This window comes from Candoia aspera, chromosome 4 (assembly GCF_035149785.1).
Source record: "Candoia aspera isolate rCanAsp1 chromosome 4, rCanAsp1.hap2, whole genome shotgun sequence".
Taxonomy (NCBI): Eukaryota; Metazoa; Chordata; class Lepidosauria; order Squamata; family Boidae; genus Candoia; species Candoia aspera.
This window is the reverse complement of record NC_086156.1, coordinates 114,016,597-114,042,195: the sequence shown is the minus strand read 5'-3', so window position 1 is coordinate 114,042,195 and position 25,599 is coordinate 114,016,597. Positions and strand designations below refer to the sequence as shown.

At 41.3% G+C, this 25,599-nt stretch overlaps 1 protein-coding gene across 1 annotated transcript; it reads left to right on the top strand.

The window, feature by feature from the left end:
* The first annotated feature begins 1,283 nt into the window (after window positions 1-1,283).
* Window positions 1,284-7,267, top strand: LOC134497193 (vomeronasal type-2 receptor 26-like). The gene is made up of 5 exons (XM_063302869.1): window positions 1,284-2,084; window positions 2,689-2,916; window positions 3,273-3,399; window positions 4,230-5,121; window positions 7,195-7,267. The coding sequence occupies exons 1-5, from the start codon at window positions 1,284-1,286 to the stop codon at window positions 7,265-7,267; spliced, it is 2,121 nt and encodes a 706-aa protein (XP_063158939.1).
* The last annotated feature ends 18,332 nt before the right edge of the window (window positions 7,268-25,599 follow it).

Here is a 25,599-nt window from a genome sequence, read left to right as displayed (position 1 = left end):
GGAAGGAATAATAGAATGGCTACTTCCCAAAACAGACTTACCATTTAGTGTTGTGTTATGCTATGTAATTCTCAAATATCAGCATGACACAAGAAGTAGACCTTCCATTCACAGGGAGAAAGTATCATTATGTTTTATATGACACCACTTCATTCACTGTAGACTTGCTTTCTCAAAGGCTTTCTTTATTTGCAGCATGATCACAAAATTCTACCAGCATGTCCTCTCCTTAGAATTTGCTCTAAAGGAGATCAATGGGAATCCACAACTCCTGGCCAATGTCACACTTGGTCTCCATGTATCAGACAGCTACTATGATCCAAGAATGACCTATCGGACCACCCTGGACCTGCTTTTCAAATCAAATAGATTTCTCCCCAACTATGAATGTGGCATCGCTAAGAACCTCATGGCCATCATTGGAGGACTTGGATGTGATACCTCTTCCCATATTGCAGGCATTATAGATGTTTACAAGATTCCTCAGGTTGGTCTGTGGGTGGGGAAAGTTAACCAACTCTTCTGTTTATACTTAAAGCCCAAAGAATATAGATGGAGTTCTTTTTTTTATCCCCCATTACTATTGCCAAAGGGAGAGCCAGTTTGGTGTAGTGGTTAAGGCATCAGGCTAGAAAGTGGGAGACCATGAGTTCTAGTTCCATCTTAGGCAGAAGACCAGTTGGGTGGCCTTGGGTCAGTCCCTCTCTCTCAGCCCTGGGAAGAAGAAGGCAATGGCAAACCACTTCTGCAATCTTGCCAGGAAACCTTCACAGACTGGTCCAGGCAGTCTTCAGCAGTAAACACTGACTCAAAAGCACACACATGCGCTCGCACACTATCACCAAAACAAGACTTAGGGAATACCTGAAAACCACTCAACCAGCATAAGGATCATGCATTTCAATACTACCTTGAAGCTGGCTGAACTTGGGCCAGTCCCTCTGTCAGTCCTAGGAAGAAAATTTATTGAGTAACTGTAAATCATGATCGGATAAGCGATGATGGATCTGAATCCTACTTTCCCTGCTTCAAATCAGGCATCTTTCCTAATAGATTCTCTAAATGAGTGAGTACCCCAGTAATTGCATTACCTTCTGATAAACAGAGGAACTGGGAGTGCAGGAGCAATCTTCTTTTTTTTCAACTGTACCCTAAAGAGGTACAGAGAGAAGGGCACTTAGCCTAACTTATCACTTTAACATATTTTAATTTTCTCTCAGCTTACATATGGTTCATATCCACCAGAAGAATTTTATACCAGTCAGTTCTCATCACTTTACTCCATGGCCCCAAATGAGGCTCCGCTGTATGTTGGGATTCTCCAATTGTTACAGCATTTTGGATGGAAGTGGGTTGGGCTGTTTGCTTCTGAGAGTGAGAGCGGAAAACAATTTTTGCAGAAAATGCAGCTTTTGCTTTCAGAGAATGGAATCTGTTCAGCTTTCCTACAACAAGTCCCAGGAATACCCAGTATTGCTGACTTGGATAAACAGAGTGGTCTACTGTCTACTCTTTATAGACATTACGAAGACAGCAGGACAAACACATTTGTCATCTATGGAGAATCTGTGTTGCTTGTATGGCTCTCAGGTGTCATATTTACGCTGGACACTACATTTAAAGAAAATATATCTTTTAGAAAGGTTTGGATCATGACTAGTCAATTTGATTTTATCCTAACAGGATTTCAAAAGTCTTGGAACCTCCAGTTGTTCAATGGGGCCATTTCCTTTCAAATTCCTTCAAATGAGGTTCTGGGATTCAAGGCATTTGTTCAGTCCATAAAACCTTCTTTGAGGCCCAGAGATGGATTTATAAAGGAATTTTGGGAGCAAGCATTTGACTGTTTCTTCCCTAATTCAGGATTGCCAACAATGGACATTGGACAGTGCACTGGGGAGGAGAACCTGGAGAAACTTCCTGGACCTCTCTTTGAAATGGAAATGACTGGTCATAGTTATAGTATCTACAATGGTGTCTTCGCTGTGGCTCATTCTTTGCAGGCCTTACTATCAAAGGGACCAAACCAGGGCAAAAGGGTGGTGGGAAACATGGTTCGAGTCACAGATCTCCAGCCTTGGCAGGTAACCTCTCTACACTTTCCTCTCTGTGAAGAAGTTAGTACAAATTGTTTCTTGTTTTTTGTTTTTTTAAATCCATTCAATTGTGTCGGATTCTCGGAGACTCCCTGGAGAAGTCCCTGCAATACTCTTGGCAAAGATTTTGGAAGTTGTTTGCAATTTCGTCCTTCCTATGGCTGAGAGAAAGTGAGTGGCTCAAGGTCACCCTGCCGGCTTTGTGCCAAAGGTGGGACTAGAACTCGGTCTCCTGGTTTCTAACTTGTTGCACCAAACTGGCTCTCACAACTTGATTCGAATGGCAAAATAGGCTAGGATTAAACACTAGATATGTATGCTTCAGATATCTCCAGCCTTGGCAGGTAACCTCTTTACACTTTCCTTTCCATGAAGAATTTAGTACAACTTGATTAGGATGGCAAAATTGGCTAAGATATTTCAGCACTAGGTAGGTATGCTTCAAGGAGCTAGGGTGAAAACATTGTTCTTACCCAAATTGTACACCCAGCCAAATGAATCCAGAGTAACCAGTACTGAACTCTTTCCTCCAAGTATGACCATGTTATTTTCTTCTCTGTCTCCCCCCACCTCACTTTCTTTTTCCAAACAGCTCCACCCATTTCTCCAAGGCATTTCTTTCAACAACTCAGCTGGAGAAGGAGTCTTCTTTAATGACAAAAGGGAAGTAACAGGAGGATTTGATGTTATCAACATGATCACTTTTCCTAACAGGTCATTTCAGAGAGTTAAAGTTGGAAGGCTAGATCCTAATGCTGCAAAAGGAAAAAAAATGGTCATTGATGAAAATAGGCTTCTCTGGCACCCCGGTTTCAACCAGGTATGGTCAAGAAAATCTCAATAAATCCTCTTTTGGGAGGGACCAACTCAGAATTGTCTTTTTATAGAAAAAACAAAACTTTCCACATGATCATGCCAACATTCATTTGTCTCAAACATGGGGTCATTCTGTAACACTGTATTAATCTTTTGAAAAACTATGATACATAATTATACTTGAACATATGTCTTTGTTATATTTTCCTTTAAAAACTATAATTCATTTTTTGCCCAAACATTCCTACTTGCCTTATCACTTTTTATGGAATAAATAGTTAAAATGGTTTAAAGTTCTCATGTACATAAGAACAACAAACTTGGGATCTCTTTCTGAGCTCTGCTTCATGTTGTCAGCAGGTTCTTCCCATTTCTCTCTGTAATGAGTACTGTTACCCAGGAACCTGGAAGAGAAGGATGGAAGGGAGACCATCCTGCTGCTATGACTGTGTTCCATGTCCAGAGGGAAAGATTTCAGATAAGATGGGTCAGTTGTGCAGTTTTCCATTTGATCATGACATGGGCTTAAAAGAAATGTTTCCCTCAGAGCTAAGGAAAGTCACTATATGATGGGCATATAACTAAAGTATTGTATTAGTAAGGACATATTTCCTCAGATGAAATCCAGGGAGTCATGTGAATCTCCCTGACAAATGATCTGAAAAAAAATAAAGACTATGTTAAGTTGCAAAATTCTGGTATTCTCACAGGTATTCCTGATGAGTTGGCATTTGTGCCCAACATTTCAGAAGAAGCCTTCTGGAAGCCTAGTTTAGGATTCAGAGATGGGCATACTCCATGAGTTTGCCAGAAATGATACATTTTGGTCTAAGACGAGCAAAACACTAGAAAATGAACATGAGGGGGAAATGTTCTTTGAATAGTAATATCTTATTTTTACTAAAAATTTATAAATTGAAGGCTTTATGCTAACTTACTCTTCCACAAGTAGAAAATTCAAAGGGTTTTGATGAAGGATACTAGTTTATCCCCTCACAGTCAATACTATCAACATCTGCTGCTGCTGCTCCTAAATTCCACAGTTCAATCTGCCAATTCCTTTTTTTCCCCAGTTCTGGACATTCAGAGTACTGTTAAAATTTTGAAATCTCAAAAGTCTGCATTGTGAATACTCACTGTCCTTAACAGTTCAAATCCACTTTCCTCCTTTGGTCCTATATGATGATATTGTGTAAATATTATATTTCAGTATAATATTGCAATATAGAGATAGATTGTAGACAGAATGAACACCAAAGATACTACAGTTTGACTTGGTTGGTCAATGACTGAGATTTCTTTTGATTTCTAATGTAGAGATGGAAGATTGTTTCAAATGTCCTGAAGATCAGTATCCCAGCAAGGAGCAAGATTGTTGCATCACCAAAAAATCAAGTTTCCTGTCTTATGAAGAACCTTTAGGGATCTCCTTGGCATCAGCTGCTGTTGCTTTTTGCTTGATAACAGCCTGGATACTTGGAACGTTTATTAAGCACAAGGACACCCCCATAGTGAAAGCCAACAACCGGGACCTCACTTACACCCTCCTGGTGTCCCTTTTGCTCTGCTTTCTCTCTCCCTTTCTTTTCCTCAGCCTACCTGGGAAAGTGACCTGCCTCCTCCAGCAACCATCTTTTGGCCTCATCTTCTCAGTGGCTGTTTCTTGTGTCCTGGCCAAAACCATCACTGTGGTTGTGGCTTTCATGGCCACCAAGCCAGGATCTCAGATGAGGAAATGGGTAGGGAAAAGACTGGCCCTTTTGATTCTTTTTTCCTGCTCTCTTTTCCAAGCCATCCTTTGTTCTGTGTGGTTGGCAACCTCTCCTCCATTCCCTGAGTTAGACATGCACTCCTTTATGGAAACCATGCTTTTGCAATGCAATGAAGGCTCCATCCTCATGTTCTATTTTGTCCTGGGCTACCTTGGCTTCTTGGCTCTTGCCAGCTTCATTGTGTCATACTTTGCACGTAATTTGCCTGACAGCTTTAATGAAGCCAAGTTCATCACCTTCAGCATGTTGGCTTTTTGCAGCGTGTGGGTGTCCTTTGTGCCAAGCTACCTGAGCACGACAGGGAAAGCCATGGTGGCTGTGGAGATCTTCTCCATCTTGTCCTCCAGTGCTGCCTTACTGGGATGTATCTTTTTCCCCAAATGCTACATCATTGTGCTGAGGCCCAAAATGAACAACAGGGAGCAATTAATAAAAAGGTATTAAATCGTGTAAAGATCTTTTTCTGTTCAAATTAAGAAGATGAGTTTCTAAGTAATTTATTTTTATTTATTTAGCAGATTTTTCCATCACCCATCTCAAACACGACTCTGGGTGCCTTACAATACATTAAAATAACAATGGTTCATATCAATTTTAAAAAAATTTAAAATATAAATATGCAATATAGACTCTAAAAATATATCATTATTATAAAATATATAATGTAGAAAGCTAAAACCCAAGATGGAAGATATTCAAATTCCCCAGGGCCATATTAAGGTGCCAGCCACCCCCTTCATGTCATACATGTAGGATTGTTTCAATTTAAACCAACTTTAAATATATGCAGTTAAATATGATTCTTCATGTACAGGATTGTTCATTCTTCTGCTTCCAAGAAGTAGACGTGATTTTAATGAAATTTATTTACATACATAATCCAAAATGAAACTAGTGTATAACTTTAATTGAAATCAATCCACATTTAGTTTCTGTCTCAGCTCCACCCGTTATTTGGAATCCAGCTTCCAGCATTACACTAAGTTGCCAAAGCTATAAGAGAGGACAAAATTAAATGAATTATTTCTATATTCTCCTTCTCCTTTTCCTTCTTCAAATGATACCCACGAGAGTATATTGGAAAGTATTAACAGAGAAGAGATAACTATAGGATCAGCCCATCCTATGGAGTAATAGAAAGTTAAAAATAGGTATTCTAAATGGGTGTCTATATACTGCATGCATTCTAGGGGGTGAGTTAGATTCTTCAGATTGGCTGCCCAGATGTGGCTGCACATTAGGAATGGGGCAAGCCGTAGCTTCCTCATGCCACATCGATCAACTTCTGTAATTTACCCAGAATTCTGCAGGTGAAGTACAGGTGAAGAGGTGGCTACAGTTATGTTGTTTTGACAACTTGCTGAACTGGATAATCGTATAGCAACCAAAATGGTACCACTTCTTTATGAATGTATGTAGATGAAAGGACCTGGCTTTTTAGAGTATATGTGTGTGTGTATGTTCACACATGTACTCTACAAAGCTAGGTACACACATGCACAAACAGATGTTTATACTATAAATACACACACAACACACACAGGGAGAGAGAAGCATATAGACATACATAGACAGAGATATTTTGAAGGTTAAATTTATAAATGTATATGTATCTGTTTGTGTGTGTGTGTTATCTTTAACACTGCATTTCTTCACACTGGCAAGGTTTTGATTTAATACTTCCACTTAAATCTTTGAACACCTCAGAAAACGGTGTTCAAAGATTTAACCATTAAATCTTTCAACACCATTTTTATTATTATTATTATTATTATTATTATTATTATTATTATTTCATCCCACTTTCTATTATGCAATGCTGGGAGTGCCAGTCCTAGCTACAGATGTACATTTTCAGCAGCAGGAAAAGTCAGTTGTGATTCCAGAGATATAAATCAAATGTTTGTGTGTATTTGTGTTTGTGTGTGTATGTTTGTTGATTTCTATGAGCCACTCTAATGTTATTGAAGCAATTCTGTTAACATGTCAGGAAGTACAGGAGGAGGTTCAGAGTTTCTCAGCTGTGAAAAGAGGACTTTGTGAGAAGGTCTCTTGGGGAGTCCAACTGTCAAAGCCTGGAAGCGTTCTTGCTTTCAAAGCTGAGGCTGAGGAAACATCTAAAGCCAGATTACAGGGCCATTCTCCTGGGAAAGAGACAACAGCGTCATAAGATGTCTGTAGCACTGTGCCTCAGTTATACTCCTGTGTTTACCCTTCCGGCCAGCAGACCTGAAGATTCCTATTTCTAGGCCTATCAACCAAACAATTGGCACACGTCCTAGCAGAATTGCCGCCAGCCAGACCGGCTTTCCGCGTTGAAATTACACACCGTAACGTGACTGAATGATAGAGTTATTAGCATTCCCAGAGGAATGGCTGACGAAGAAAGGCTGGAAGGCCCCCTTGGTAGTTCTCCCAATCTCCCCCTTCCTCACATCTACCATTTCTGATGAGGCAATTATCGATCTTTGGTCCTGTTTCTGTTCTTTTTTTTCTTTTTTTTTTTAAAGAATCCTCTCTATGATTACATTGCAAGGATTTGAATTTCATCCCCGTATTTTTGGAGTGCATGTCCCAAGTTGAAAAACAGACATGTCAAAACGCAAAGCATGGAGAAAATTCAAACCAATTCACACATGCTAGATGAATTCAAACCGAAACCATGTGGAATGTTTTCTTAACACAGATTCCTGGATCATTTAATGCTATTATGTGAACCTGAGACTGACAAATTGACACAGCTCCCCTCCACTCTATATTAGGCAAAGGTGTTCTATGTTGGAACATTTATTATAAAATAGAAATAGAAATAGAAATAATATAAATATAAATATAAATATAAATATAAATATAAATAGAAATAGAAATAGAAATAGAAATAGAAATAGAAATAGAAATAGAAATAGAAATAGAAATAAATAGAAATAGTGAAGTGATGTGAAGTGAAATCTGGAATGGAATGGAATGGAATGAAAAAGGAATAAGATAAGATAAAACACAAAGCCCCAGCATTTAGCATTAGCTTTATTTCTGAGAATGCCACGTAGGTCCTCTATTTGCTCTAAGGCCAATGTGTGATAAAGCCGTGAATAAAACAATAAAACTGCAGGGACTTCTCCAGGCAGTTACAGGAGTTCATAGTATTTTGAAGGTCCTGATCAATAATTTTTTGTTTTAACAAAATCAGAAATTAGATTGCGAAGGAGATGGCGGAAAAGTGAGTTTCATGTGCAGACTGAAATCACGAGATACCTGAGAAGCAAGTAGGGACGCAAATTAACAACCTTGCAGCAAGATTTGCAGTATCTGCAAATAAAGTACTTTAAAGTACTGAGGGAAGCTCTTCGGAAGCCTCCAGGTCTCGTCAGGGGAAACGGTTTGGCCCCTGCGTCCCTGGATGGCCCTGTCTCCTGCAGCTGCAAGAGCTGCACATGGCACAACTCTGGACTCCCCCACCATCTTGAAGAAGAATCAGAGTTTTCACCCCCAACATTTCGCTGACCTCCAAAGGGACCTACAGTGAACGTCTTTATCATGCATTATGCAGGCATCAGGCATAACTCTTAAGGCACAAGACTCATTTAGCAGGTCTTCTCGTGTCTCCCACCCACAGGGATGATATATTCGAACACGCAATGTTTGGACGACTCTAGGAGATGGTCGAAAATGACTGGTGATTCTCACATTTTGCCATACCGCGACCCCTCCATTAATTCATGGTAATTTATGTGACACCTCCCTCCCCAAACAAGAAAAAAAATAGATTTACATAACATGGCTGTGATTGGAAGACGGTTTTGACAGATGACTAGATCCATCTCTCCAAACTCACTGCAGGCTTTGCTCATGGGTTTTTATTAAGCCAGTTTGGACTTGCATATGCAAAGCATTGTGACACCATAAAAGCCCATTTAAAAACAAAACAAAGCAGCTGGCTGTAGTGGTTATCATCATCACCACCACCACCATCATCAGATTGTTATCACACTTTTTTTTTAATTTGCTCAACTCCTGCCTCCTATTCTCACCACCAAAATGCTGTGAGGTGGGTTGGGCTGAGAGGGAAAGACTGGCTCAAAGCCACCCAGCTGGCTTTCATACCTAATGGAGGCCTAGAACTCACCATCTCCTGGTTTCTAGGCCAGCACCTTCTCCCCCAGACCAAACTCTCTCTCATGAGTTCTAGTCCCCATCAGTTCTAGTGCTACCTTTGGGCCAATCCCTTCCTCTTAGCCCTGAGAAAATGGGAAGGCAAACCACTTCCAAAAATGTTGCCAAGAAAATTGCTTTGACTTGCCCAGGCAATTGCCAAAATTCAGGATCGATGGATAGATGGATGGGAGGGAGGAGGGAGGGAGCGGGAAGGGGAAGGGAATAAACTTCCCCTTAAAAGCTGCTGAGGGTAATTTGAATGACAGGTGGACAGAAGATGGAGTTTCCCCCTAATCTATGTTTAAGACATCTGTTACACTTCATAAAGTAGTGACACAACCAATGCCTTTCCAGCAAGCTATATCCACGGTGAAGCTCACAGAAATCGCTTCTCCCCAATTCCAAAGAGCCGTCCACCCTATTTCTCATCCCTGAATCCTAAGAATCAGCATCTGAAGTGGAAGGGATGGTCATACAAAGCAGATGATATTCATTACTACATCTTGTCCAATCAGGTCAGCTACTTTACAGCAACATTAGCTGCAGGGCACTTAGTAGTAGATGCTATGGAAGAACGGTGTTGTACAGTATATCCCCCACAAAGGGCCTTTCTTTGCAGCACTGTCCATGAGCTATATTGCCTTGGGAGGAGATTCTAGAAACAGCCATTAAATTAGCTGTGAGGAAAATCATCTCAGCTGAGACATTTCCAAGCAAATTGTGGCTCATGCAGTGAAAGACAACAGTCAAAGGTGGTCACTGCAGTCAAATACCAAGGTGATCCCATGTTTCCCTGAGAACATTCTGAAATCCAAATGATCATTCTGAGGTGCAAATGTTAAAGATTTTTAGCTGAATGACACTGGAAACCCCATCACAGATGCTTCTGGTTTTCTAAGAATTCAGGGTGGGATGGGAGGAAGGAGGGCAACCGCCTTGAATCAAAGAATGTGAAGCCATATGGAAAAGAGGCACCTGCAGGGCTTTGGGACTGCTTCTAGTTTGGGCCAGGGCATTTTTGGGGAAAACCCAGCAAGGTACAACTGAATTGAAAAACACATGTTCTCGATAGCCAGTCATAATAGCATAGTGTATTTCCTTGGCACCTCCGTTCTGCCTTGTGTGTTTCTGGTTTCTGGTTCTTTGGTGCCTTCTTCTCTGCAGCTCTGTTGTGGGGTGAGCTTCTTGAATGTAACCAGCACAGCAGAATCAGTCTATTGCAGTTTTGAAGGGAGTGATGCCACCTTCTTGGAAGCAATTCATTTGCAGATTAAAAAGAAAAGCATGGAACCTCCCCATTGTAGGCATCAGCAGGGGGACAGGAAACTCAATTTCAATTCATTACAATCAACGATCAGCCAGAGGAGGACAGGCAAGGGAGGTTCTGATATAATATGTGTCATGGCATACAGATGTGAATCTTGCAAATTCAGTATCTGAATCAGATGGAGAACCATAAGGGTGGAATTTGAGTCTTGACATCACCAAAAATGTGTTATCATTTTGATGACATCTTGGTAGGCATCTTCACCAGAACTCAGTATGTAAGAATAAAATAATTCTCTAATACTAAATCTCACTGTAAGATTTATTATTAATTTTAGCTCCTTGTCTGGAACTGTCTCTCTGAGTGCAGCCCCCCACCTGGTAGCTACATGACTATGACCATCATCTGCCCAGGAGAGCAGCACTTTGGGAATCCACACCTTTTTAGTATTTTGGATTCTGAATCCAATGAACCCAATACTATCTCTTGTAGAGGGAGACAGAGACAGTTTTAGCAAAGGAATGCAAGAGCGATGAACAGATATGAGACAAGGAATTAAACCTGATCCTGAAATAAAAGGAAGTATAAGAATGATTCAAACCAACTATGCTTGATAGTCCTTGACAGCATTTCTCCAAGTGTGGTCTGGGGACCCCTGGAGATCCCAGAGACCCTTTCAGGGCATCCATGAAGTCAAACAAATAAATAAATATTCACATTGTCTCCATTTTAATGTCTAATAGAGGAAATATCAATAAATGCAACCAACATAAACCAAAGCTCGTTGGGTCCTCCATCATTTTAAGAATGTCAAGGGAACAGAAAGTTTGAGAACCACTGCTCTATCTAGTCTCTATCTATGTATCAAATATTCATTGACCTCTTTAGAGACTCTTTTAACCACTTGGTGCTTTATTCCCACAAAGCATGGGAGACTGATAGTTGGGTGGACCCACTTTCACTCTGGATGAAAAGTAGAATGGAACTTCTGGTGAGGACATGGCAAGATAGACATCCCTGAAGGAGCGAGGACAACATGATGGCAGAGATAGGTGTGTAGACAGCAGGAGCTGAGGTTTTTGCAGTTTTTTAATATTTTAAATATGAACCCTAACCTTAACCCTTACCCTAATGCAGCATCTGTAAAGGATAGCACTCCCAAACATACAGCCCAAAGTATGGATCCAGTATGTAGATGACACTTTTGTCATAATACAAAAGAAACAGCTGGAAGAAGCCCACAAAACCATCAGTCACATCTTTAATGGAATACAATTCACAAGGCAGGAAGAAAACAACCACTCACTCCCATTCCTGGACATCCTCATCAGTAGAGGAAATGACGGTAAGTTAGAAACACAAGTCTACACGAAAGCTACCGACACCAACCAAGTGCTCCATTACCACAGTAACAGTCCAACCTCCCACAAGTCAAGCTGTGTAAGAACATTATTCGGACGAGCACTTACACACTGTAGCAACCCAGAACACCAGAAAGAAGAAAAAGATAATCTGTACAGCGTCTTCCAACAAAATGGATACCCGCTCAACTTTATCAAAAAGTGCCTCACCACCCAACCCAGGGAAACTACGTAAAGGATAACACTGCCATACATCAGAAACGTATCAGAAACCGCCAACAGACTGTTACAACCACATGGCATCATTGTAACACATAAACCAACTAAACCTCTTCAAAACATATTAAGCAAGCCAAAAGACCAAATAGCCCAAGAAGAAAAAACAGGAGTTCTTAACATCATACAATGCAAAGACTGTAACAGCCACTATGTAGGACAGACAGGCGGCAGAATAGCAGAGCGCATCCACAAACACCAGCTAGCAGTCAGAAGACATGATGAGAACTCCTTAATCTCACAACACATGGACAGACTCAACCACAGTTTCAACTGGGAAACTATGAGCATCCTAGACCAAGCCAAAACCAAAAATGCCAGAGAATTCCTAGAAGCCTGGCACTCAAACAAAGCAGCCATCAACAGACACATAGAGGTCAACCAAATTTACACACCATTCAAAAGAGACAATAGAAAAGCCAAAAGACCAGGACACTCCCTTGCCAGCAATCAACACCCAGATATGCAAAAATCAACACTAGGGTTAACACCAGAGGAACCATCAAAGGGCACAATACACCCTAACCAAGGCACCACTAACTCAGGCAATCAACCAAGCAGCAAACAACAGCCCAATCAAAGCACTCGTAAGGAGAGAACAACACCCCCACCAACAGAAGCAGGGCAAGCCACGGTATCTAGACCAAGGGCAAGGTCCACTCCCTCTTTGCACTGAAGATGTTGCCTAGTCTGGCAATGAAATGTCTGCAAGAAAACAAGAAGGCTCAGAGGGCACCAAGGACTCCACAGTTCAACCCTGAGCTGCAAATATTTGCTTAGAGAAGAAAATGTCATAATTTCATTACTCCTTGCCTCTTAGTAATAACTTCCTCTTGCTTAACTCAGGCCTCAGCATGATGATGTAGCATTTGGGGAAAAAAATACAGCACAATAACTCAGCACCAGAAGACAAGATGGAGAAGACCTCCACAGCCACCATGGCTTTTCCTCTGGTGCTCAGATAGGTTGGAACAAAGGAGACCCAGACACTGCAGAAGGCCAACATGCTGAAGGTGATGAACTTGGCTTCATTGAAAGTGTCTGGTAATTTGCGGGCAAGGAAGGCCACGATGAAGCTGGTGAGGGCCAGGAGACCCATGTAGACCAGGACACAATAGAACATGGAGGACGACCCTTCATTGCATTGGAGGAGGATTTCTTCAGTGACTGAGTGCATGTCTAACTCTGGAAAGGGGGGAGAGGTTGACAACCACACCGTACATGTGCTGGCTTGGAGGAGAGAGCAGGAAAAGACAATGGAAAAGGCCAGTCTTTTCCCCACCCATCTCCGCATCCTGGATCCAGGTTTTGTAGCCATGAATGCGAGAGAAACTAGTATGGTTTTGGCTAACACACAAGAAACAGAAAATGAGAAGATGATCCCAAAAGCAGATTGTCTGAGAAAGCAGGTCACTTTTCCAGGTCGCACCAGGAAGAGTAAAGAGGTGAGGAAGCAGAGCAGGATGGAGAGAAGAAGAATGTAGGTGAGATCCCGGTTGTTGGCTTTGATGATGGGACTGTCTCTGTGTTTAATAAAGGACCAAAAGACAAAGGTGGTGATCAATGAGAAGGAAAGGGAAATGGAAGGTAATGCGATGCCCAGAGGTTCGGCACACGATAGGAAAGTTATCGTTTTAGGGATACATCTATCTTGGTCCTTGTTTGCATATTGATCATCAGGGCATTGGAAACAGTCATCCACATCTGAAAAATAGAGATAACCTTTTGATGTCTACTCTCATTTGTCACAAGCCCCTTCAAATGAAGATGTAAGGAGCTAAGAGTTCAAAGTGTGGTCAAGGGTAATACATTTATATTCATGAAACGTGAATGGGGGAAAGCCTATTAGCACCGAAATACGACCTGGGCTATTCCTGTGTGTTTGTGTCTGTATGTGTGCATGCGTGTGTATGTATACACACATACACACACACACACACACACACACACATAGATACATACATACATGTATGGCATCTCCCTGAAAGTAATCTACGATTGTCCTGAATATTGCAGTGATAGATTTCATTCGGTAATCCCTTATCCAACTTCAGGCCACTCACGCCGGATGGTCCATTAAGGAATGGATAATCGAAAAAATTCTCTTTGTAAATGGAAAACCCACTCACTCCTTCTGCATTTCTACCCATATGACACAGGACAGTGCTCCAATAAGAAAAGTGTAATCAAATGAAATATGTAGCATTAGCATAAATTTCATAATAGACAAATGTACTTATACTGTGTCCAGAAACAAATAGCTTCTGTTTTTGCTTATTTAATTCAATTATTTAATTTAATTATTTAATTGAAGTGGCTAAATTATTATAGGGGATTTATTGCATTCTTTTGCTGTTGTGTTTTATTGGTTCAGTTGCTTCCGACTCTTCGTGAATTCATGGACCAGCCCACGCCAGAGCTTCCTGTCTATCGTCAACACCCCCAGCTCCCCCAGGGACGAGTCCGTCCCCTCTAGAATATCATCCATCCACCTTGCCCTTGGTCGGCCCCTCTTCCTTTTGCCCTCCACTCTCCCTAGCATCAGCATCTTCTCCAGGGTGTCCTGTCTTCTCCTTATGTGGCCAAAGTATTTCAGTTTTGCCTTTAATATCATTCCCTCAAATGAGCAGTCTGGCTTTATTTCCTGGAGGATGGACTGGTTTGATCTTCTTGCAGTCCAAGGCACTCTCAGGATTTTCCTCCAACACCACAGTTCAAAAGCATCTATCTTCCTTCTCTCAGCCTTCCTTATGGTCCAGCTCTCACAGCCATATGTTACTACGGAGAACACCATTGCTTTAACTATGCGGACCTTTGTTGTCAGTGTGATGTCTCTGCTCTTAACTATTTCATCAAGATTTGTCACTGCTCTTCTCCCAAGGATTAAACATCTTCTGATTTCCTGACTGCAGTCAGCATCTGCAGTGATCTTCGCACCTAGAAATCCCATGTCTTTCACTGCCTCTATGTTTTCTCCCTCTATTTGCCAGTTATCAATCAAGCTGGTTGCCATCATCTTGGTTTTTTTGAGGTTTAGCTGCAAGCCAGCTTTTGCACTTTCTTCTTTCACCTTCATCATAAGGCTCCTCAGTTCCTCTTCGCTTTCAGCCATCAAAGTGGTATCATCTGCATATCTGAGATTCTTAATATTTCTTCCAGCCATTATAAATACAGTCTTGGATTCCTCAAGCCCAGCATGACGCATGATGTGTTTTGCGTACATGTCGAACCGGTCAGGTGAGAGTATATAGCCCTGCCGTAATCCTTTCCCAATCTTAAACCGGTCCGTTTTTCCGTGGTCTGCTACCTAGTTCTTATATAGATTCAAGATGACATGGTATCCCCATACCACTAAAAACGTGCCGCAATTTGTTATGGTCCACATAGTCAAAGGCTCTGGGAATAGTCAAAAAAACAGAAATAAATGTTTTTCTTAAACTCCCTGGCTTTTTCCATTATCAAGCGGTTTTTGCAATTTGGTCCCTAGTTCCTCTGCCTTTTCTAAGCCCAGCTTGGACATCTGGCAATTCTTGCTCCATGAATTGCTGGAGTCAACCTTGCAGGATCTTGAGCATTACCTTACTGGCATGCGAAATGCGTGCCACTGTTCGATAGTTTGAACATTCTTTAGTGTTTCCCTTTTTCACTATGGGGATATAAGTTGATTGTTTTCCACTCTGATGGCCATTCTTGTGTTTTCCAAATTCGCTGGCATATCGCATGCATTACCTTGACAGCATCATCTTGCAAGATTTTGAACAGTTCAGCTGGGATGCCGTCGTCTCCTGTTGCCTTGTTATTAGCAATGCTTCTTAAGGCCCACTCAACCTCACTCTTCAGGATGTCTGGCTCTAGCTCACTGACCACACCGTCAAAGCTATCCCCGATATTGTTATCCTTCTTATACAGGTCTTCTGTATATTCCTGCCACCTTTTCTTGATCCCTTCTTTTTCTGTTAGGTCCTTGCCATCATACCCATTTTTGCCTGGAATTTACCTCCAATGTTTCTAATTTTCTGGAAGATATCTCTTCTCCTTCCTATTCCATTGTCTTCTTCCACTTCCACGCATTGCTTGTTCAAAAATAATGTCTTATCTCTTCTGGCTGACCTCTGGAATTTTGTTGCATTTAATTGGGCATATCTCCCCCTATCACTGTTGCCTTTTGCTTTCCTTCTTTCTTGGGCTACTTCTAGTGTCTCAGCAGACAGCCATTTTGCCTTCGTGGCTTTCTCTTTCTTTGGGATGTATTTTGTTGCCGACCCCTGAACAATGTTGCGACCTTCTGTCCAGAGTTCTTCCGGGACCCTATCTCCTAAGTCCAGTCCCTTAAATCTATTCTTAACCTCCACTGCATATCCCTGAGGGATATTAGTGAGCTCATATCTAGCTGATCTGTGGGTCTTCCCTAATCTCTTTAGTCTGATCCTAAATTGTTCAATAAGAAGTTCGTGATCGGATCTTCAGTCAGCTCCAGGTCTTGTTTTTAGCGACTGTACAGATGTCCGCCAACTTTGGCTGCAAAGGATGTAGTCAATCCGATTTCGGTGTTGTCCATCTGGTGAAGTCCATGTATAAAGACATCTCTTAGGTTGTTGGAAGAGAGTGTTTGTTATGCAGAGTGAGTTGTCTTGGCAAAATTCTACCAGCCTATGTCCTGCTTCGTTTTGTTCTCCCAGGCCATGCTTACCTGTAATTCCAGGTGTCATTTGACTGCCCACCTTAGCATTCCAGTCTCCTGTGATGAAAATAACATCTCTTTTATGCGTGTTGTCCAGTAGGTGCTGCAGATCCTCATAGAACTGCTCTACTTCAGCTTCTTCAGCATCTGTGGTTGGGGCGTGAATTTGAATCACTGTGATGTTAGATGGCTTGCCCTGAATTCGAATTGAGATCATTCTATCATTTCTTGGATTGTATCCAAGCACTGCTTTAGCCACTTTTCTATTAATTATGAAGGCCACTCCATTTCTTCAGTGGTCTTGTCCACAGTAGTAGATCTGTTGGTCATCTGAAGTGAAGTGGTCCATTCCAGTCCATTTCAGTTCACTGATGCCCAAAATGTCTATTTTTAATCTTGACATCTCACCAATAACCACATCCAATTTGCCCTGGCTCATAGATCTTACATCCCAGGTTCCAAAGGTGTGTTGATCCTTAGAACATTGGATTCGCCGTTCACCACCAGCACCGTCGGCCACTAGCCATCCTTTCGGCTTTGAGCTAGCTGCGTCATCACGTCTGGGGCTGTTTGAACTCATCCTCTGTTCCTCCCCAGTACATTCTGTCCATCTTCTGACCTGGGGGTCTCATCTTCCGATGGTACACCGACATATCGCTGGTTGTACCTATCCATTTAGTTTTCATGGCAAGAATACTGGGGTGGGTTGCCATTACCTTCCCCAGGGATCGCATTTAGTCTGACCTCTCTGTCATGACCTTCCCATCTTGGGTGGCCCTACATGGTTTAGCTCATGGCATCAGTGAGGTGCAGAAGCTCCAGCACCATGACAAGGTAACAATCCTTTGCTGAAATGTTGCATTCCAGTTCTTCTTAATTTTAATTTAGGAAAAAGTTTTTAATAAACTATACATGATGTAATGATTTGTATATATCATAGCCTACCCATGGTGTTAGAAATCTTCCCCTCTGGGCATGGAACACAATCATAGCAGCAGAATTTCTCTCCTTCCTTTTTTTTCTTCTGATTTCCGGGATGACAGTGTGCATTACAAAGGGAAAACGGAAGGACCTAGTCATAAATGTGAAAGGAGTGTCAGCCTTCCCAGGGAGACCGGACAGAACACAGGACCAGATGAGCTGATTCTATTTTACTGTAAAGCTACATCAAATCTGAAAGTGCAAGTCTCCCACCATCTCTTTTTACCCCCTGATATATTTGAGAGTTTGCTTTCTGAGTTTCTCTCTCTGCCTCTTTAGCAGCTAAGGGTCCCCCAACCCAGCATCTGATCATTCCCCAGGAAGCATCACTTCCTCCCTGACTGTCTCCCAAGGTCATTCCTGCATGCTATTGCAGGGCTGTCAATACGATTTTGAAAAGGGAGGGAGGGAGGGAGTCTCACTCCAAACTAAAAATTTTGATTTCTTGACCAGATAAAGAGGACTAGAATCTTGGTGCTTAGCAAAGAAAATTTATTTAGGGGACATAGCAAATTTGGACTATACTTAGCAGCTTCAGAATATAGATAATATTTTTAAGAAGTAATAAATAGAGAGCCAGTTTGGTTTGTGCTTAAGGTGCTGAGTTAGGAACAAGGAGACTGAGAGTTCTAGTCCCGCCATAAGCATGAAAGCCAGCTGGGTGACCTTGGGCCAGTCCCTCTCTCTCAGCCCAGGTCACCTCACAGGGTTGCTGCTGTGGGGAAAATAGGAGGAGGAAGGAGTATTATTATGTAAGTTCACCGCCTTGAGTTATTTATAGAAGTAATAAAGGCAGGACACGAAAAGAAATGAAATGAAATGAAATGAAATGAAATGAAATGAAATGAAATGAAATGAAATGAAATGAAATACCATTCTAGGGTATTACTTTGGAATGTACCATAGTCCATATTGAACTTTCCCTCTGAGTTGGAAAGAACCCTCTGACACAAGAGTAAGAGATCTGATATAATATCTCCTGATTCTCTCCCTAGTGGGCCCCTTTTGAGTCATGATAGGGAAGTCCTCAGAATCATAATCTTTCCTGCTGGCTCTTTCTCCACAGGGTAAAAAAGACATAGGAATCGGAGACTTCCCAGCCCAGTTCCACATTTCCAAATTCCACGCACAGGTGAGAAGAATTTCCCTCCCATTAGGGGCTTTCCTTTCCCTTGGTTTCTGATGGCCTCTTGCCAGAAGGAATTTTGGAGATGGCAACCTGCTTGAAACAGCAGCGTTGCCTGGTAGACCATGCTAGAACTTTGCTCCTCATTTCTAGCTTGCAGGTACAACAAAAAGGATGGTAAAAAAGGGGCATCTAATAAGATAAGCCCAAACTCCCACCTGATTGAAATCCTGATGCCAGACAATCTGACCTTCATTAAAGATTATAATTTTTCCCCCTGGAGCATCTGGATCCAGCATTCCCACTTTCACTCTCTGGAAGGAGCTGTTGGGAAAAGTGACTATGTTCATGAGGTCAAATCCACCTTTCACCTCCCCTTTATCATTAAAGGACACAAGTTCTCCAGCCGAGTTGTTAAATGAAATGCCTTGAACAAATGGGTGGAGCTGATGAAAAGAAAATGCAGAACGAGGTAATTAAGGAAGAGTTGAAGGATTGGAAAAGAACTTACATTAAAAGTATTTCTTCCTGCAGATAATAATGGAACAAAGAGCTTTTTGGACCTAGGAGTAGGAGTGGTCACAATGAAATATAAAAAGCTTTTCCAGCTTCAGGTAGGTGCTGTGCTGTGATCTCCCCAAATCTCACTACAAAAGGAGTTGCATTTTGTCACCTGATCACGAAGAGAAGACTGAAAGGATTTCTGGTTGTGTACTCATCAGTTTGTTGTGAATAAGTTACCTGCCAGGATTGGAGATCTGGAAGTTCAGACCTACGATCACCCACCGTAGTTCGGTGCCTGGATCTGTATAAGGAGAGGCCATGCCAAGAATGAGCCACGGCATAAACCCCATTATAGATACTGTAGCTGTGGCCCGTCATGCTCATTTCAAACTGAGATCCAGGAAGGCTGAACACATTCCTTTCTCAGAAAGTAAAGGCTCGATAGTCTGCAAGAAATGATCTCCACTGTTATTATCAACAGCAAAAATCCCAATCCATGACCATCTAAAGTACTGAAGCAGTTGGATAATCCCCACAAATTGATTGTCTTCATTGGGAACCAAGGAGTAAAAGGGAAACAGCCGAGGGTTATGGTTCTTCTCTGAGACAGATGAGCCATAGGAGAACTAAAAGTCATGCACAGTGTACAAGATGAGTGAGGATCAATAGAAATAGGAAATTAAATGAAGGAACATTTCATTTCGTTTATTCCAATATGTTATTCATAACTTTTATGAAATACGTGAATATGATATAATTTTATGCATGTTTATTTTGATCAATCACATCTGGGCTTTCCCCACCTTTCTGACTGCAAATGTATTCGTAGACTGATTAGAATGTAGCAGATCCCCACTCTCAACCCTCTGAAGTGTCTTACCTGTGGAATCTTATAGACACCTGCAATATCGGCGATAGAAGAGGACGTCTCAGAGCCAAGTCCTCCAATGATGGCTATGAGATGTTTATTCCTATCACATTTATAGCTGGGCACAAATCTCTGGGATTTGAAGAGCAGGTCCAAAAGTGTCCGATGGGTCATCCTTGCATCATTATAGCTGTCATAGATGTGGAAGCCAAGGGTTGTATTGGACAAGAGCGGGGGATCTTTGTTGACCTCCTCTATAGCAAATGCCAAAACAAGGAGGTGCTGGTAGAACTTTGTCAACACACTAGAAATAGAATCAATTGTCTCTTTAAGAAGTTAACGTCAAACTGCACAATACCTTTCCATCAAGATTCTGTTCTAACTTAAAGTTGACAAGGATGTGTCTGTGCAGACACTTTCCTTTCCACAATAAATACAACTTAGGGTATGGGTAAATGACGCCATTTGGGCTCTCCAATTATTTGGATAACCATGCAGCTTTCTCTTGGCAAGAGGAAGGAAAGGGTCTGCTATAAGGACATTGTGCCTCTATTGGAAAAGGAGATTGATTCTCTTTCTCCACACCATTTTCAGATTGCCTTAGAATCCATTAATATTTTGGCTGACTTGCAAAAGGGATATGTCAGATTCCAAACAAAGAGATAAGAATCAATGGAGGTTCTTCCTATTGTTCTATTCTATGTGAGATAGCATTGCAAATTCTTCTCAAGTTATCTGAACATCCCCCCTACCCCACCCGGTCAATCCATTTAAGGCAGATCTTTTCCGTACGTCTGCTGACACATACTCAATGTTCATCTTTTGCTGAAATAGAGTTTGCCCATTTTCTTTATCATTATATGAGAACAAACTCCATAACTGTCCTAGAGGCAAACACTAGTCAATATTTTGAACTTCTTAATTTAACATGCATCACTTATACTTTTTATCTTTGAAAAATGAGAGACCATATGGAGTAAGTAGAAATAATGTCTTACTGTGGAACCTCAAAGAGATTCTGGGAAGGATGCTCCTGGAATGAAATTTCATTGTAAAAATATAAGGTATACGAAACCATCCCACCAATGATGAGATTGCCAGGCTGAAACCACTCATGTGGAACAGGGAAGGCATCACCCTCTTGGCACGGCAGATTAGCTTCTTTGCCCCAAATAGGAGGCAACAGGTGCAATGAAATGAGAAGAAATAACATTTGATGAATAACAGGTTTATTTATTCTTTCTATGTATAGATTTTGAGAGCCAGTTTGGGTTCTAACCCTGACTTGGCACAAAGCCAGCTGGGTAACCTGGGACAGTCACTTTCTCTCAGCCTTATGAAGAGTGCAATGAGAAACCACTTCTAAAAACCCTTGCCACAAAAACTTCAGGGACTTGTCCAGGCAATTGCCGAGAATCGGACACAATTGAACGGATTTAAAAAAAATGTGTAGATTAAAAGTTGTCTGACTCACAGAGTATCCAATGGCTTAGTCCAATGTTTGTTGAGAGGATGGGAAAGACAAATGCTTGTATCATCAGGGTTATTAAACTAGGACTTGACATCTAGCAGAGATTGCCAGGAGCCTGTCTTTAAATCTGCCTTATGAGATCGAAAGGAGAGAGACATGGCCTTCTCTCTTTCTTTCCCCATCTCCATTGTGCAGATGATATTTATAAAGGCTTTCAGACTGGTTGCCTGAATGTTTACCACTTTATTCTGTCTTTTGTAAATCCATTGGGACTTGGGCTAGTTGAAGAAATTACATGGATTTGACCAATTCCAGGGGGAGTTGGTTAATTCTTAAGGGTTAACATTCTTTGCTGGCAAGTATTTGGGGTTTGGGAACAAAGTCCCGTCTGCTTCTTGTATCTGAGCAATAGAAAAATATGGGTTAGTCTAGTCACATTTTTTATGCTCGGGGTACAGATAATATGGGAGTTCTAGATCAACAGATTCTTCACCAACCTCACAGGTTCAAATTTTTCAAAAAAAATGTTAAGAGTTTTAGTTCAAATAAATGAAAGAGAAATGAGGTGGGGGAGGCTGAAGAGATGGGATTAGGTCTACGGAAAGCCTGAATCAGGCTAGTTGTATACAAAACAGCATTGCTTTGAGGCATGGCTTGAACCAAAACTGGCTTTAGATAAAAAATGGAGCTCTTGCTTTGAGTAGCCATGGCAAAAAGTGTCTCTCTCAATTTGAGGAAAAGGTGCATAAATGGGAAATTAAGTGGTGGGCTTAAAATACTCACTTCCCCCTCCATCCTCCTGTTGGAATAGTCAATCTGTGTGGCAAAGTATTAGCATAATAAAGGCCATGAAATGACTGAGAAATTGAGTATCATCTTTGGATATACAGTACGTATATGAGTAAGTGATGTCCTTCAGTGAGGGATGATTTTTGAGCTGTCAGCCCTTTGATCACAAGTCTCTTCTCCTTGTAAGTAAGTAACACAAAGTGTCCATCTTGCTGCCTTCTTGCTGCTGAGGTAGGCTAAAGCCAGCTCAAGGTAGGGATTTCCAAGGGAAAAGGGAGTCACCCTTCCTATGCAAATGTTCTGGTTTGATTGGTGGCCTGCTGAGCAACATTTAGCCATTGCAGAACCATCCCTTCCCTCTGGTCATCAGATTCTGTTCCCCCATGGTCATTTCTCATTTGCTGCTTGAGATAACATATCGCTGCTTCAGTTCTTGTTAGTGCTGCAGTTTCCCTTCTCCTCCTCCTTCTACTTTTTCTCCTGCTCCTGCTCCTTGTGTCAGGAAAGCTAAAGTGTAAAACTGGAGTTGTAGCATACATGGCCACCAAGCCAGGATCTAGGATGAGAACATGGGTGGGGAAGAAACTGGCATTTTCTTTTGTCTTTTTTGGCTGTCTTCTTCTTTTTGCCTGGAATTTTTAGTCCCACCTAGAGTCTAATTTAAATCATAAGATCTCTAATCATTGTTATGACTTACAGTAGACAAAATAATTTTGTTTCCCACAGAATGCTGTTTATTTTTGTATAGTTACTTCTAAGGACTTTTAGGAAAAGTTTCAATATTCCACATTTGTCTGGACCCTTATTTGGTGTTTTACTTTCTTCATTCAATATCTTATTTCATTTTTTGCTGTTGCTTTCAAATTCTTAAATTCTTAAGTTCATAGGTAATTTTTCTTTTGTTCAGAATTGAAGATAGACTCACCAGGTTGTTTTTCAAACTTGTCATTCGAAAGATCTCCAAAGAGAGCTTTAAGATACTTAGATAAGCAATTTCTGAAAGTGATTAGAAGCAAGGTTAGCCAACTTCGTGTCCTTTAAAAAGCTCCATGTTTGTGACCTTGATGATCCCTTTGTCTGCCAATACTCAAACCCATCAGGGGACCACTGTCCTGTGGTCTCTTCATGAGGAGCAGCCATCTGTAGCACATGTGGGTGACCTCCTGGCCTCTCCTTGTCCAGAGAGGTTCCAAACAACTGGTCTACTCACCAGTTTGTTAGTCTTTGCCATGGTTGTTGTCTCCACTCTCCCAGAGACTCCACTGGAAGTCTTTTGGTTGTCTTTTTCAAATAAGCACTTGTATGGTGTGACTGGCAAACTCTCCTCCTTTTCCCAAGTTAGACTGGAGTTCAGCTCTTCAAGAAATTATTCTACCATGCAATGAGTGTCAAGTTTCACATTTTATTCTGTCCTAGTCTGTATATACTCCTGGCCTTCACAAGCATCATTGTGGCTTTATTTGAACACAATTTACCTGACAGCTTCAATGAAGCTAAGCTCATCACCTTCAGCATGTTGGCCTTTTGCAGTGTGTAGGGCTCCTTTGTGCCAACCTATCTGAGTGTAAAACGAAAAGCCATGGTGGCTGTGGAGATCTTCTACATCTTTGCTTCCACTGCAGCTCTACTTGGATGTATCATTTTCCTTAAATCTGTCATTGTTGTGCTGAAACCTGAGATAAACAATAGGGATCAACTAATAAAAAGAATTATCTATGTACAGTATGTATGTATGTACGTATGTATGTATTTCAAACATTTAAATAGCCGCCCATCTCACTATACTTGACTTTGGGCAGCTTACAACCAATACATAAAGCAATATCACAACTATTAAAACACTTTTAAACTAAATAAGAATAAGATAAATAAGATAATAAAAACAAGATTGTGGGAGAATACCTATCTCCACACAAGCCCAAGGTTGCTGGATGTGATAAATAAATAAATAATGCCTTTTCCATGTCATACTGGTAAGTTCATACAGGAAATATATATCAGTCAAGAGGAATTTTGCCTTAGTTCAGATCACTACAGCTTGGATTAAATATATGTCACAAAAATTCTGAAGATGGGTCAGAAGCAATGGCATATTTTGATATATCATTCTATTCCGCTATCAAGTACTGACTGTACATAAGTCAGTTGTAGCTAGAAAAGTGTGGTGTTGGAGGAAAATTCTGAGAGTGCCTTGGACTGCAGGAAGTTCAAACCAGTCCATACTCCAGGAAATAAAGCCAGACTGCTCACTTGAGGCAATGATATTAAAGGCAAAACTGAAATACTTTGGCCACATCATGAGAAGCCAAGAAACCCTGGAGAAGATGCTGATGCTAGGGAGAGTGGAAGGCAGAAGGAAGAGGGGCCGACCAAGGGCAAAGTGGATGGATGATAGAGGTGACGGACTCATCCCTGTGGGAGCTGTTGGTGTTGACGACTGACAGGAAGCTCTGGCGTGGGCTGGTTCATGAAGTCACGAAGAGTCGGAAGTGACTGAACTAATAAACAACAATATATCCATTATCCAGCAGATATTGGCAATTTGGTCCCTAGTTCCTCTGCCTTTTCTAAACCCAGCTTGTACATCTGGCAATTCTCGCTCCATGAATTGCTGAAGTCTAACTTGCAGGACCTTGAGCATTACCTTACTGGCATGTGAAATAGCAAAATGAAATAATTGTTTTTCAAAAAAAAAATATTGAAGAAACACTCATCCGAGTGCATGATTTGATAGTTGGAGCACTAAACTCTTTCTGCTCTTAAGTACTGAATCTTTGAATGGAACTGAAATGTACATTCAGAATCAGTTTCCTGGTTTTGTTAAGAATGACAGTTGGACACAATAATTCGAGGCAGTGTCAGCAGCTGACATGTTCATCTGAAGGAAGGACTCATTCTTGGAGTTGTCCAAAGCAATGCTGGTGCAGCTTTGAAGAGAAGCAAATACCATTTTCTCCCATCATAGGGCTCAATTCTGGCCACCCATTCAAGCCCTTTCCCTGATGGACCCAGTGCCACGAATAGCTACTACTAGTGATGGAGACACCGGTAACTTTTAAGAGTAGGTTTAAACTTTCTCCAGGTCCCCCTATTTCTGGCCCAGATGACACAAATTGAACATCAGAGAAGGACCCTCAAAGAGCAGGGGGGAAATAAGATTCATACAGTAGATAATGCAACAAGAGAGTAATGGTCACATACTTTAAAACTGCATACTCACCTTTTGGCAGGACTATCAAAGAAAAGAAAAAGAGCGAGAAATTCATCCTACCCTTGTTAATTTCCACCACACATATTGGGGACAAGGATTGGAAAAAACCATGACAGACTTCCCTTTAAAGGGGAACGTTTCATGGGGGGATTTGCATAAGCCTGGCGACCAATAAAGAAACCCTCAGAAACAGGGTTCGAAAGAGAGATTGGATGCGTTAGGAGAAAT

Bases quoted from the DNA above. Each gene is read 5' to 3' on its own strand.
- LOC134497193 (XM_063302869.1), top strand. From the start codon at position 1,284: ATGGCCCCAAATGAGGCTCCGCTGTATGTTGGGATTCTCCAATTGTTA. The intron at 2,085-2,688 runs GTAACCTCTCTA...TTTTCCAAACAG, and splicing joins CAGATCTCCAGCCTTGGCAG to CTCCACCCATTTCTCCAAGG. The intron at 5,122-7,194 runs GTATTAAATCGT...TTTTTTTTAAAG, and splicing joins AGGGAGCAATTAATAAAAAG to AATCCTCTCTATGATTACAT.